Source organism: Mycteria americana (genome assembly GCF_035582795.1).
Source record: "Mycteria americana isolate JAX WOST 10 ecotype Jacksonville Zoo and Gardens chromosome Z unlocalized genomic scaffold, USCA_MyAme_1.0 Scaffold_18, whole genome shotgun sequence".
NCBI classification, from domain to species: Eukaryota; Metazoa; Chordata; class Aves; order Ciconiiformes; family Ciconiidae; genus Mycteria; species Mycteria americana.
The window spans coordinates 14,218,873-14,234,517 of NW_027445436.1; the positions used below are offsets into that span (position 1 = coordinate 14,218,873).

Below are 15,645 nucleotides of genomic sequence, written 5' to 3' on the forward strand. Positions count from 1 at the left end.
ACTGTGCCTTCAACAAGGCAAGGAACAAGACTGAAGTTGGGTTAGCATATTTTGAACTATTACTACTAGGAGTGATATGGCAGCCTACTGTTAAATTTGCACATGAACTGCTTTCTGGACTTACCTAGATTTATGGGAAAATAAACCACCAGACAAGTCTACACATAAAGACATCAGAAACCTAATAAAACAAATTATTTATCTACATAATCATAGTGAACTTTGAAGCTGAGGAGTGTGTGTCTGTGTATATAAATATTTAAACACACACAAACAGAAAAAAATGGTGGGTGGTTTTTGTTTTTTTTTTTTTTTTTTTTTTTTTTCAACTCAACGCAGAATAGGCAATATATTCTTACAAATGGCTTTTGGATGGGGAAGTGCAAGTGGAGTGGACAAAGAAAATAGCAAAGGAAAAGAACAGTGAGATTTTACTTCCATGGTACATGAAAACACAGAAATGCTACAGCACTTAACATTCTTACCTTCTGGGTCCCAATTAATCACAAATGGCAGTGTAAAAAACATCAGTGCAGGGATTTAACACACAATTTAAGTTTTCAAAATTAATTAACTTTATTTTCCTTAATGGCATCCACACTTTGCACAGCCCAAGAACCTGAAGAAAATGCATTTGCTTTTGAAAGCCACATATTCAACAAGTGTTTTGTGGCTTTCAAAGTCAAAGAAATATTCCTGAAATTTCAAATGTTAAAGCTTTCTCCACAGCCACATGTTCCTTTGATGTTTGGATTATTGAAGACAAATTCACTGGATAGTTTGTCTTCCACATAGTCCATTTCAGTTCCTAGAAGTGTCAGCTGTGCTTTCTTCTCAATAAAGATTCTAATCCCTTAAAGACAACAAAGAAAAAAAAAATATTACATACAGCAAATCTGTTCATCATTCACTCTGAAATGTTGTTCCAACCAGTGATAAAAGCGGAAGCTAAATCCAAAAATCCGTCAATATACAAAAATCCATCAATATACCTCATTTTCCCCTACCCTAAGGTAGGGCTTTTTTTTTCTCCAAAATTCTAGCAACAAAATTCTAGCAACAAAATTCTAGCAACAAAATTCTAGCAACAAAATTCTAGCAACAAAATTCTAGCAACAAAATTCTAGCAACAAAATTCTAGCAACAAAATTCTAGCAACAAAATTCTAGCAACAGTCTAGTGCTGGTATTTGTGTACATGTTCACATTTATTTTCATTCGGATTTAAAACCATGATACCCAGAGTAATCAGTTGTAGAACTTGGGAATGAATCTCAGCTTTCATACTTCCTTTCCCATGCATTATAGTCAGTAACCCATTTACTACTGTTCTTAAAGCCTGTGCATCCAACAAGATGCAATAAATAAATAAATAAATAAATAATAATCCCTAAAAACCAACTGAAACCAACTTTCATGCTTGACAAAAATATCACTGAGAGAAGTTTCTATAAAAATTGGAAAGATGTATGGAACTTTCAGTACTTTAACAATAGACCTATAATGGGACTACTCAATGAAATTATCAGGCAGCAAGCCAAAATACCAAGCTAAGAAAACAGTTTCAAACATAATGCTTAATTCAAATTATAGAATGCATTGTCACAAACCAACATCAAGATCAAAAGCATAAAGACATTAAAAAAAAGTCAATTATAAGGCTAGTTATAGAAGACAGTTGGGAAAACTCTTTGCAAATAAAACCTTTACTTTGCCAATCCTTATTTTAGGTATGTTAGTAAAGTATCCTTCTGTCCATGCCTTGTTCTGTATTCTCTCAGATATTTGCTATCGGCCACCTCCAAAGACAGGAATAAAGGGCTAAGCCATTTATTCTGACCCAGTACAGAGACTTTGTTGTTGTTATCATAGGGAACTCCAACTTAACCCAACATGAGCATGAAATGAAGGTTGTATCAAGGATATTCCTTGTTTCCTCTACAAAGCTGCAGATTTTAATTGACTGATTACTTTTACATCTTCACAACAGAAACTAAGGTGACAACTCCTATAACAGAACACTAGAACCTTTTACAATAACTTGTTACTTTGAAGTCCTAACCTGCCCCTTGGCAAACCTGTAATTAGGCTATTCTCCCCCCCCAGTTTTGCTTTACTGCATCAGAAACTCACCATCTTGAACTACTTCTTCATCAGAGTCTCCTTTTGACTTTGCATATTCTAGTGTGTAAGAAAGTCCATTGCATCCTCTTGTACGAACACCTACTTTCAAACCTACCTAAAATAAAACATTTATTTTTTTAAACCTATTATTGAACACCAAAATAAGAAGTATGCAGAACAACAAAAAGCTGACATTTATTCTCCCTTTCCTCAAGTCCAGTGCTAAAACAGAAGTGAACTAGTTTAATGGATTAAAAGGTAACATTTTTCTCTTATAAAATTGACTACCAAGGTAAAAGCAGACATCAGATGTTTGCTACAGTGGACCAAGCCCTAAAGCATGTTAAAAAAAAATAAATTAAAAAAAAAAAAATCAAAGTAATGAACTGTTGACACTCCTTGGTACTTGATCTCATAAAAGTCAGACTTCAAAGACAGATGTTTTTGCGACTTCAAATGAAAGTTTATTCAGATAGCAATTCAGACACTATTTTAAGATAGTTGACAGTAACATAATTATGAAGTTGTGAGGCCAAGTCAAGGGCAGTTGCTAGATTTTTACATAACTCTTATAATGACCATCAGAAATCTACTACTACAAAGTTCTGAAAACATTACTTTAAGATCCTCATTATCCACATTACCATTCACACTTAAAACTTAATCCTCTCCTTTTTGCAAGTAAGTTTATTCATTTACTGTGTTAATCAATGTTAAAGCACAACATAGTAAATATTTTTGTGGATAATGGATATGGATAATTTGCAATTATCCAACATGACCTTGTAAGTCAAACAGAGCATCTATGCAAGTAAAGAGCTGAGAAAAGGTTGTAGAAGAGGTCGATACAAGTTGTTGAAAATTAACTGGAAAATTATTTGTACACAAGGATTTCCAAAGGTATCTGTACCACTTTCCACACACAAATGCTTCAGTACATAATTTGAAAAGTATAACAGTGGTTCCATAGATTATGATTAAAAACATATCAAAATGTATCGCTTGAAGACAAGTGGAATCTCATACAAACAGCACTCGTTCTTTTCAGACTAAATACCCTCCTCTACAAGAAGGGCTAGAAATAATGGGTTGGAAAACATGAACACCATTTATAACAAGGGGGATGACTGATCAGCTAAGCTGTAGGCTTTGGGCTTCCTTAGGATGGTTTAAAATATTAGAATGAAGAGTCTAGTTACTTGCAGATGTGCAGGAAGCAAAAGAAACAATGGGTTTTATACAAAAGTTGAGGGAAATGATCTTCTTCAACTAGTACTTGCTGTAAAGAAGAAAACCTAATGCTTGCTTTTATAATGGTTAGAAAGCAAGACTGTCATCTTTTCTTCTTGGGAAGAGCACACATTCTCAATCAGCTATTTGTTGAAATACTGATTATTTACAAAAAAGACATTGTCTGGCAAATTTCATAAGAATGATACCTTTTCCAATGGGTATGAATCTAACATTATTATCTATTTCACAACCAGAATGCCTTCAAGAATTTAATAACATCTTAGTATCAACAGCTGAAGACCTCTAGCCCTACCGGAAGTCACCACTATGCCATACTAGAATAGTTGATTAAAATATGGCTTAGAAATATTTTTCAAGCTTAAGGTGGCTTTTTTTTTCCTTCAGTTTTACCTATCTCAAAAGTAACTGTACAGTGAAAGGTCATTACAGTCAATTATTTTCTGCATTTTACTTTATATAGAAATGAAGCTTGATAGATAAACAAACTTATACAGTCCCATCCAAAAAAAAGACACCATCTCCAAGTTTTTCAGTGTTTATTTCAAGCTGCTAGGTTAGCCAGAAATGCTTCATAATAATCATCAGTGCTAATACCTTAGTATAATCTGCAAGATAGCCCTGTTTGCACTTACATGCTCAGGTTTATCTTTAAGAAGCTGTTTTATCTTCTGAACAGCTGATGGGGTCTGAAAGACAAATATATGCATATGCTTGTATGTAGTTTAAAAAAAATAAAAATTCAAGTATGCTACACGCTTTGTAATACATGCAAGTCACACATTGCAAATAAAAAGTTCTTTGTGCAATTGAATTTTGTCTTAATTTACAGTTAAGTTTTGTCTCCTATCTGCAAAGTCCACCTACAGCACCAACCATCTGTCACTGTCAACCAGCCTTTCTTCTACTTGAAACTGATGCCTCAAGAAACATACTGCAAAATTACTACAACTCAATTAAACAGTTCTATTCTAGTCAAAATGTTGTCATATATGCATTACAGAAGAATCAGCCAGGCACAGAAATGTTTATTCCCTTCTCTTCCCATTAACTTATGAGTGGAACTATGACTTCACAGAAGATAAAATCATAGTTAATATAGATCTATCTAGTCGCTACAGAAATGCAAGACTACATACACAAAATATACATAAAAGAGTTTCCCTTATATGCTTACAAGTTTCCAAGATATTAAGTAAGGTGAAATTTCTTATTACTAGCAGATTCAAACACACAAAGCAAACTTCTACTAGATTTACATTAGAATACCTGTTCCAATTAGCACTATTAATGTTCAGTTGCTACAAGATCACTACAATACAGGAATTACCTGCCCAGGCAAATGACTGAACTAGACATAGTCTGCCCCCATCAATGCAGAGGGCTGCACCTCCCTCTGGAGTAAGCCTTCCCAACTGTACGGCCTCTGCAATACTGCCACAACTAGTAAATGCACTTTCTCAATTAACACAGGGATACAGAGTCTCCTTGGGAACAACCTACTCGCCAGTTTCTGTACTGAATTTCCATTCTTCAGAATAAATATACCTCTTAGAGTGACTGTGCAAAACACCACCCCACGTGAAAGTGACCGCACCGCTCTTTTCCCCTTTTTCCCGCTGCCTGCCGGCCGTTATCAAGCCAGAGACTGCCCACCGCTAGCACACCACACCGCAGTTCGGATTTCTCCAAACCCCGACAGTCCCGCTTTCTCTAAGCATCGTCTCTACACAGGCGCAGATAAGGAAACACCAGTCTTCTCACCGGAAGCACAAACACCCCCGGCAAGCTCACAAGCGGGAATAGGTCCTTTCTACCTCCTTGTAGACCCTTCCTAGCGACCAAATCCTAACGTCAGCACGCAGCTGACAACCTCGGAGGGTTAACAGCGCTCGCCCTCAGGCCTACGGCCCTGCGCAGCGGCAGCACTCAGAAGCGCCGGGCGCAGGTTCGCCTGCTGCTGGACCAGGCACCGCCAGTCACATACACAGACTCGACAGCACAGCCCACGCCGTCCCACTGTCACTAGCAGCCTAGAGGCGTCGGCGTAGTATCTGCCTCGGGGCGGGCGGACAGTCAGACTGAGAGAGACCCTTCAACCCAGCCCTGTCCGTGGCACAGTTCTAACGCCCGCTCTCAGGACAAAGGCACAGGTCAGAGAGGCCCGTAACCGGCATCCCACGGGGCGAGGTGGGGTGAGGCCCACCACGCCTCCAGCACTGACCAGGGTGAGGGCAGCGCGGGTTCCCTGGATCTTCCTCTTACTCACGGCCCGCACCGTAGCCCTCACGACAGACGAAGCCATGACCATCTCCGCCCCTTCCTCTCCCATCTGCCATAGGCACAGCCGACATGACGCCACAACGCATAGCGTGCTCCCTGCGCCCAACCCCTATTGGACAGCAGCCCATGATTGGCAACTAGCAACGGCCCTGCCTCCTTCCCCGGCACGCCCCCGGCCATTACCGAGGGGGAGCTGTGCCGTCAACTGTTATAACCCCGCTGCCAAGCGGCGAGTACGTGCCTTTTTATTTTAAACTCTTAGACGTTGTGCACCCAGGAAAGGAAGGGCGTTGCACGCAGGAGGGCTGTTCGCAGAGATAAGTAGGCAGGTGGTGCTGAGACTTCGCCAGGGGAGCAGGAAGCCCTTCCCTTCAGGCCTCCACTGGCAGTCCCGAGGGGAAGGCAGGGAGAGGGAAAAAAAAATAAATCTCCCCTTTGATTTTTTTCAGGAACGGCATCAGATACTAGTTTCTAACCTTATTCCACCCCCACCCCCCAGACTCCCACTAAAATCGAATTAGTATGTAGTCCACCTCTCCATGTCTACAAAAAGCCATAAAGATTTATTGACGATAACATAGAGAAACATTTTAAAGCAGCTTGGCATAAGGCTATTCAATGTTAAACGTTGGCATCTTAGGCAAAATCTAAGCATAGAATAGTTTCGCTTTGGACAAATTATTTAAAGTATGCAAAACCAGGAAACGGTCACCTGTAGGACAGGGTAAAGTTGATATATCATAGCTGGATAATGAATGCGTACAGTATATGCATACAAGCAAATATTTTTTCCTCTGTATGTCCTCTTCCCCTTGAAACTTCCTCTTTTTTTGCTCCCCTTTCCTTCTGGATTTATGTCCAACGGTGGTTTGGTGACTGCGCTGTGGTCGCAGACTTCGGGCACTCTTCACCACTTACATGGGCCTAAGATGCATGCCTGATTCACACTCATGTTATTTCTTCCAGCCCCAGAAGATGCTGAAAGAACTGTATTCTGCCACTCCCAAACTGCTTGTGGCAGCCCTGTGGAGGTACGTTCAGGTAACTTTTGATACTCGGGAGAAACCTTGAGAGCCTTGGCACAGGAAGAGTAATCACATTGCTTTAATTTGAATGATGGCTACACCAGAAGGAAAAAAAAATGCCTATTTTCCATTTCCTTTGACAGCATCCTTAAACATGCTAGACAATACTTTAAACCTATATTTACCTTTAATTTACAAAGTTCAAACACAAGCAACACTTCTGCATCTTATTACTGGATCTAGTTTGGGTAATGGACTCATTGCATGCTTAGACAGTTTTAAATAGCTTAAGAGTAAACGTGCAGATTTTTTTCATTTTTTTTTACATACATAATTATGCCACTCCTCTTTAACACTATGACTGAGGCATAGTACTTCTACCTCAAATATAAAAATCAAGATAGCAAATGTTAAAAAAACCCTGCATTTTCTTTAGCTACACAAAATATATGCAACTTGTGCACACGTTCTCATCTAAAACACACCTACTTGGGGGGGGTTAAACCTTCTGTCAACCTGAAGATGGTGTCAGTAATATGTATACTTATAAACTTGAAACTTCTGTATGAATGCAACTAATACATCATTCACAGTTTACTATGCAGATATGAAGTGCTTTACCTTCTTGTATTTCCTTAGTATGCTTCCAATGATCACTCTTCAGTCACCTTTCTGTTGAATATGTCTTGGCATAAAAAGACTGAGTATGAGATAGGAAAATAAAATAAAATTTAAAATAAAAACATTTAAATAAAATCTTAATAGATTACAAACCTGTTTTAAATATATCTATAAAACAAATCTCAGAATCACAGAATCACAGAATCACAGAATCATATATGTTGGAAAAGACCTTTAAGATCATCGAGTCCAACCGTAAACCTAACACTACCAAGACCACCACTATACCATGTCCCTAAGCACCTCATCCAAACATCTTTTAAATACCTACAGGGATGGCGACTCAACCACTTCCCTGGGCAGCCTGTTCCAATGCTTGATAACCCTTTCAGTGAAGAAAAATTTCCTAATATCCAGTCTAAACCTCCCCTGGCGCAACTTGAGGCCATTCCCTCTTGTCCTATCACTTGTTACCTGGGAGAAGAGACCGACCCCCACCTCTCTACAACCTCCTTTCAGGTAGTTGTAGAGAGCAATAAGGTCTCTCCCCTGAGCCTCCTTTTCTCCAGGCTAAACAACCCCAGTTCCCTCAGCTGCTCCTCATAAGACTTCTGCTCTAGACCCTTCACCAGCTTCTCTGCCCTTCTCTGGACACGCTCCAGCACCACAATGTCTCTCTTGTAGTGGGGGGCCCAAAAGTGAACACAGTATTCGAGGTGCGGCCTCACCAGTGCCGAGTACAGGGGCACGATCACTTCCCTAGTCCTGCTGGCCACACTATTCCTGATACAAGACAGGATGCCATTGGCTTTCTTGGCCACCTGGGCACACTGCTGGCTCATATTCAGCCAGCTGTCAACCAACACCCCCAGGTCCTTTTCTGCCAGGCAGCTTTCCAGCCACTCTTCCCCAAGCCTGTAGCGTTGCATGGGGTTGCTGTGGCCCAAGTGCAGGACCTTGCGCTTGGCCTTGTTAAACCTCATACAATTGACCTCGGCCCATCCATCCAGCCTGTCCAGGTCCCTCTGTAGAACCTTCTTACCCTCAAGCAGGTCAACACTCCCACACAACTTGGTGTCGTCTGCAAACTTACTGAGGGTGCACTCGATCCCTTCGTCCAGATCATTGATAAAGATATTAAACAGGACTGGCCCCAAGACAGAGCCCTGGGGAACACCGCTTGTGACCGGCCACCAACCGGAGTAAACTCCATTCACCACCACTCTTTGGGCCCGGCCATCCAGCCAGTTCTTTACCCAGCGAAGAGTACACCCGTCCAAGCCATGAGCAGCCAGTTTCTCCAGGAGAATGCTGTGGGAAACCGTGTCAAAGGCTTTACTGAAGTCTAGGTAGACAACATCCACAGCCTTTCCCTCATCCACTAGGCGGGTCACCTTGTCATAGAAGGTGATCAGGTTGGTCAAGCAGGACCTGCCTTTCATAAACCCATGCTGGCTGAGCTTGATCCCTTGGTTATTCTCTACATGCCGTGTGATGGCACTCAGGATGATCTGCTCCATCAGCTTCCCCGGTACCAAGGTCAGGCTGACAGGCCTGTAGGTCCCCAGGTCCTCCTTCCGGCCCTTCTTGAAGATGGGTGTCACATTTGCTAATCTCCAGTCAATTGGGACCTCCCCAGTTAGCCAGGACTGCTGGTAAATGATGGAAAGGGGCTTGGTGAGCACTTCTGCCAGTTCCTTCAGTACCCTTGGGTGGATCTCATCAGGCCCCATAGACTTGTGAGTGTCTAAGTGGTGCAGCAGGTCACTAACCATTTCCCCCTGGATTATGGGGGATCCATTCTGGTCCCCGTCCCCATCTTCCAACTCCAGGGGCTGGGTACCCAGAGAACAATTGGCCCTGCTATTAAAGACTGAGGCAAAGAAGGCATTAAGGACCTCAGCCTTTTCCTCATCCTTGGTCACTGTGTTCCCTCCCCCGTCTACTAGGGCCTGGAGATTCTCCTTAGCTCTCCTATTGCTGCTAATGTATTTGAAGAAGTGTTTTTTGTTGTCTTTTACAGCAGCAGCCAGACTGAGCTCTAGCTCAGCTTTGGCCCTTCTAATTTTCTCCCTGCACAGCCTTGCTACACCTTTGTAGTCCTCCTGAGTTGCCTGCCCCTTCTTCCAGAGGTCGTAGACTCTCCTCTTTTTCCTGAGTTCGAGCCAGAGCTCTCTATTCAGCCAGGCCGGTCTTCTTCCCCGCTGGCTCGTCTTTCGGCACCTGGGGACAGTCTGCTCTTGTCAGCTCCTAAGAAGCTCTTAGGACTTCCTCCTTAAAGAATGTCCAGCCTTCCTGGACTCCTTTGCCCTTTAGGGCTGCCTCCCAGGGGACTCTGTCGACCAGTCTCCTAAACAGGCCACAGTCCGCCCTCCGGAAGTCTAAGGTGGCAGTTTTGCTGACCTCCCTCGCTGCTTCTCCAAGAATCAAAACTCTATCATTTCGTGATCACTCTGCCCAAGACAGCCTCCAACCATCACATGGCTCACAAGTCCATCTCTGTTCATGAACAAGAGGTCCAGCGGGGCACCTTCCCTCGTTGGCTCACTCACCAGCTGTGTCAGGAAGTTATCTGCCACACACTCCAGGAACCTCCTACACTGTTTCCTCTCTGCTGTATTGTATTTCCAGCAGACATCCGGCAGGTTGAAGTCCCCCACAAGAACAAGGGCTAGCGATCGTGAGGCTTCTCCCAGCTGCTTATAGAATAGTTCATCTGTCTCCTCATCCTGGTTGGGTGGTCTGTAACAGACTCCCACCACAAGATCTGCCTTGTTGGCCTTCCCCCTGATTCTCACCCATAGACACTCCACCCTATCATCACCATCATCGAGCTCTAAACTATCCAGACACTCCCTAATGTATAGGGCTACCCCACCACCTCTCCTGCCTCGCCTATCCCTCCTGAAAAGTTTATAGCCATCCACCGCTGCACTCCAGTTGTGCAAGTCATCCCACCATGTTTCCGTGATGGCAACCATATCATAGTTTTCCTGGTGTACAATGGCTTCCAACTCCTCCTGCTTGTTGCCCATGCTGCGTGCATTGGTGTAGAGGCACTTCAGCTGGGCTGTCATCCGTGTTTCCTTCATAGAAGAACACTCCTTGTGTGCTTTGAGGTGTTTCACTGGCATTTCCCTCTTGGCTCCTATTGCCTCAGTATCCCCTAGCTCAACTCTGTTCGACTTCGGCTGTGCCCCAGCGTACCCCGCACATCTCAGAGACACCACAACAAATCTCACCACAACAGTTAAATTGGGAGAGTTGGATTTGTGGTCTTAAGATATGAACATGGTAACTTTTTAAAAGGAAGATGAATTAAGATAATCTAGTAGTTATCTAGCTATCTAACTAAGATTAAATAGCTAGATTAGGTAAATTAAGCTATATAGTTGACCTTGCTTGGTTTCATCTTAAATAGCAGTAGCTATTGCCGAAGCATAGTCAAAATACACCTCAAAGCTTATTTTTTATAACATAATAACAAATTAAAAGCAGAGAGAAATTTTTTAACTGTTAAATCTTCACAGTTATACAAAAACATTCTTTCACGTTACTGCAAATGAGAATGCAGGTAGGTTCATCTCTTTGTCCTCCTTAGTCTCCAGATTAAAAACCAGGGAGCATAATCAAGGAGAAAGGGTAGGAGAAATAGCTGTTGCACTGAAAACTTCATATTCCAGAATCTCACGACCTCAGTTTCTTCTTTTCCATGTCTGCTAGTGAAAGACTGGCAAGCTTGAAGCTAGAAAGACAGTTAACTGTGCTGCATTTATGAAACAGAACTTCTTCTTTCTCCTTTTTTCAGCACTGATAACTACTGATAGCACAAGATATATCAACTTCAGAAACAGGGACACCAAGAACACAGGGAATTGCTGCGAAACAAGACAATAGTGCTTTTTTTTTTTTTTATAAGCAGCACAAGTGAATAGTAATATCAACTCACTTACTGACTAGCCTTCTGTAACATTAGAGGGACGGAGTATAGGGGTGGTACAGAAGAGATCTTTCCGCAGTTTTCCAAAGGCTGAAGGGCTGCTAAGGAGAAGCACAATCATTCCAGAAAGACCCTTCCAAAGATTACTGCATCACAGTAAAATGAGTGAACATGCAGAGGCTTCTACAGCTAAGCCATCTGACATCCCTAAACATATCACTTCCCAGGAGGTAACAAACAGGATGAAGTAGCGAGTTAGAAACTTCCAATGAAAAAAAACCATACTGATGCTACAGAATTATGAGCATCTCAATTTTAATATGAATTCTCTCCCTTCCCTAAACATAAATGGCTAAAGACATGCTAGGTACTTAGTGGGTGCTAAATCTCTGCTCTATCCCCAGGAGTGTTTATTACTGAAATTTGTCAGAAGGCAATGTTAGGAGCAATCTGACTTTATACATTCTGTTCAACAGAAGGCATTTGCTTTTTGATCTTCTAAATTATTGATTAGCAATTATTATATTTATTAGTATTACTTTAGTTGTAAACTATTAATTTAGTTAACTATTAGTTTTGATACTGTTCTTTTTCTAGAAACTTTTTTTAATGCAGTGGCTTTTTCAGATTTTTTTTTTTGGTGGAAGGTTATTCCTTTGATAATATACTTGCATAAAGTGAGCACGATCTTGGATATCAAGAATGTTATTAAGAATTAACTCACTTTAATTTTCAATCCCTTTCTTAAGATTTTACAACAAACTAAGTTTTAATAAGCAATCCATCAGATATGTACACCTCATCAACTGTGTTTATTCTGTGTCATGGATCATTCTGTTAGTTATCACTATGTTCTTTAACTACTGTTTAGGCAAACATGCATTTATTGTTTAGTTGTTTAATACTTGCAATATATAACCCAAGTTTGGGGGGGTTATTTTAGGACTGAGATTAGTAACAATATAGAATTTATAGTTGGATAAGCAAGCAGCAGCTTCACAGTGAGAAGACTGGGGATCTGCAGAATGAGCTTCCATTCAGATGTGAGTTTAGTGATTTCACAGTTGAAAACTTAACAGTTAAACTACAAAATACCACAAACAGAAGAGGATGAGTATGTGTAAAGTATTTTTTGTTTGGTTTTGTTTTTTTGAAATAAATATCTTCTATCTTTAAAGTGAGATGATGATGCTGTCCCTTGGAGGTTTATATATTTCATTCCCATCAGCAAAAATTGAAGATAATTCTGAACATAATTCTACCATGTCAGCCTCTGTATTTTGTTGAGAAATGAATAAAAGTACAATATGCTTATTTTTGAGGGGAAAAACTGACTTAGTTTTTTATGAAAAATATGCTATAGAAAAAGTTTAAATTATTTTTTGTTTGTTGCTGGCTAAGATTTTTCTTGAAAATATGGTGAGGAAAAAATACAAAAGAAATCTTTTGGAAAACTCACACATCTAGAAATGTATAGATGGATGGTTACAGATGCACGAAACCCCAAATAGGAGTTAGGAGCCCAGGTCTCTAAGGCCACTTTGGAAATTCCAGGTTTCATTTTTATTAAAAATAGTTGAGGAAAGAAAAATAATTAAACATGACACATTTCAAAGAACAGAGATAATTCTAATAAGTTATCATTAATTCTAAATTTAAATCAGTAATACTGAAAACTAAGTACAGTGTAAGAAGAAACACAGAAACTTAGGCCTGAATTTTGATTTATTTTATTTTATTTCAAAGTCATAAATAAGAGTGATTTCAGTTTTACTATGTAATTAATTCTTTCCTAAACAAGATAAGATAGTATCCTGCTATCTGGCTCTGGAAGGACTTCAAGTAAAACTCAAATTGATTATACTAATTAAATCTGTGGCTGTTAGAAGGATCCTCTTCACATTTTATGAAAAAGGAAATTGGTTTTCCCCAACTGCCCAATATAATTTTTCTAATCCTTAACGAAGTTTTGTCTGTATCTCCAAGGCCATGAAAAAGATTCGTAGCAGCATCAAAACAGGACTGACCTGTTAATCTTCTCTTTCCTGTACACAAGCTCAGCAGCTAATGAACTCTCATAAAATCACAGAAGGGGAAAAACAAAACAAACGCCCTCAGTGACACTGCTTGCCCACAGAGATTTTTTACAGAGATTTACTAATGTCCATGTTTTCAGTTCTCTACAGAAAAAAAGTTTGCAAATACAACTGTAGCAGTCTACAAACATTTGAAATGCTTTTATACAAGAATTCAGTACACAGTCAACATTAATAAATACTATTTCCTCCTTCAAAATTCCATTTTTGAAGAAAAGGTATTTGGCTTACACACAATTATAGTGCATTTTAAAAGGGTCAGGTTGAGTGATAAAACCTTGAAAATTGTCCATTTTTTAGTACCTACCCGTATCTATATGTATTTGATTTACGTAGCAAGGTTTTGGTAGCAGGGGGGGCTGCAGGGCTGGCTTCTGTGAGAAGACACCAGAAGCTGCCCCCATGTTGGACAGAACCAGTTCGAGACGGCTCCAAGATGGACCCGCCGCTGGCCAAAGCTGAGACAATCAGCAACGGTGGTAGCGCCTCTGTGATAACATATTTAAGAAGGGGAAAAAACTGCTGCACAACAGCAGCTGGGAGAGAGAAGTAAGAAACAACTCTGCAGACACCAAGGTCAGTGAAGAAGGAGGGGGAGGAGATGCTCCAGGTGCTGGAGCAGAGATTCCTCTGCAGCCCATGAAGATGACCATGGTGACGCAGGTTGTCCCCCTGCAGCCCGTGGAGGACCCCAAACCAGAGCAGGTGGATGTGCCCTGAAGGGAACTGCAGCCCGTGGGAAGGATCCATGTTGGAGAAGTTCATGAAGGACTGTCTCCCATGCGTGGGACCCCACGGTGGAGCAGGGCAATGGTGTGAGGAGGAAGGAGCGGCAGAGACAACGTGTGATGAACTGACCACAACCTCCATTCCCCATCCCCCTGTGCCACTCAGGGGGAGAAGGTAGAAGAGTTGGGAGTGAAGTTGAGCCTAGGAAGAAGGGAGGGGTGGGGGGAAGGTGTTTTTAGATTTGTTCTTGTTTCTCATTACCTTACTCTGTTTGATTGAAAACAAATTAATTTCCCCAAGTCGAGTCTGTTTTGCCCATGAAAGTAATGGCTGAGTGATCTCCCTGTCCTTATCTCGACCCACGAGCTTTTAGTTGTATTTTCTCCCCCCCATCCTGTTGAGGAGGGGGAGTGATAGAGCGGCTTGGTGGGCACCTGCTGGCTAGCCAAGGTCAACCCACCACATTTACCTAGTAAATACAAAACATCATGGGTTTTATTGAAATGCTCAACCTGTTTAAGAGCATATTAAAATTCATTGTTTCTTCAACTAGTGATGTAAAATAAAATAACCGTTTTGAAACAAAATTCGTGGAGACTACCCTTTAAAATCCAAATCTCCCAACAGGTGAATTGGAGTTTCAGAGTGTTCCCGAAATAAAACTCAATCACAACGGAGTTACTATTAAGCAGGCATCCTTTATTACAGCACTGGGCAGCACTGGGGATCGCTCCACCATAAGTGCTCTGACAAACAAGCAAGATCGCAGAGGTTATATGTTGCAAAATCATACATATTCATAAGATTAATTTATATAAACATGAGATTTCTTGGAACTCATTAATATATGTAAACGTCCCTGACGCATGCGCACTTAAGTCCTTAGGTGGTCGTTAGGGATCCTCTGGTGGTCGTTGGAGGAAGTCAGTAGTCTTCATCACTCTGACCGCTGACTGAACTTTGTCTTTACGCATGCTCAGTCCATTTTGTCTTGCTCATACCCTCCTTGCATATCCAAAACCAGGTGGTTCTTGTGTAGTTTCTCCTTATCAGCCCTTTCCAGGGACACAGGGCCTGAAGAATTCCTTTTTATCTATCTACATTGCAACTATCTCAGCTAACCAAGGATTTAACACAGGCAAAGCATTCTTACTCTAATGATTAGGTCAAATAAAGAATGCTCGTTAGCAATTCTACTATCTAAGCTTCCTTACTTAAGGCCAACAATACTGGCAAGCTAGGCCAAATTATCTGCAAAAGGGAAACTAAAAGGAAACATTGAGCAACCAAGATATTTACAACATTTCTTTTTGTCTTTGAGGATTTTAGCTCTTTTCATTCCCCCCTTTTCTTTAAACTTTGTAAATTCTTTTACAAAGGTTCTAAATTAAAAGTTCTAGCATTGTCAAATTCACAGGTATGATTCCCCATGGGATAGGTTGGCCTGCAGATTGAGGAATTGGGAGGCAAGCAGTTACGCCTGTCAAATTTCGCATTTTACCAAATCCTTGAATGAGCTCTAACATTAAATTGTTAGCATACACACTAGTAAACAAGCGCATAGCAGCATCAGTAAA

The 15,645-nt window shown here is 41.0% G+C and overlaps 1 protein-coding gene and 1 long non-coding RNA gene across 2 annotated transcripts; one reads left to right on the forward strand and one right to left on the reverse strand.

Annotated features, from left to right (window-relative positions):
• Positions 1-551: 551 nt before the first annotated feature.
• On the reverse strand, positions 552-5,758 carry LOC142402943 (iron-sulfur cluster assembly 1 homolog, mitochondrial-like). The gene is made up of 4 exons (XM_075488920.1): positions 5,599-5,758; positions 4,010-4,063; positions 2,133-2,238; positions 552-853 (listed from the first exon to the last, which is right to left on the reverse strand). The coding sequence occupies exons 1-4, from the start codon at positions 5,704-5,706 to the stop codon at positions 705-707; spliced, it is 417 nt and encodes a 138-aa protein (XP_075345035.1). The 5' UTR covers positions 5,707-5,758; the 3' UTR covers positions 552-704.
• Position 5,759: 1 nt separating this feature from the next.
• Positions 5,760-14,631, forward strand: LOC142402944 (uncharacterized). Its single transcript, XR_012773526.1, has 3 exons — positions 5,760-5,886; positions 6,624-6,698; positions 11,112-14,631. It is a non-coding gene; the product is annotated as an uncharacterized LOC142402944 (long non-coding RNA).
• The last annotated feature ends 1,014 nt before the right edge of the window (positions 14,632-15,645 follow it).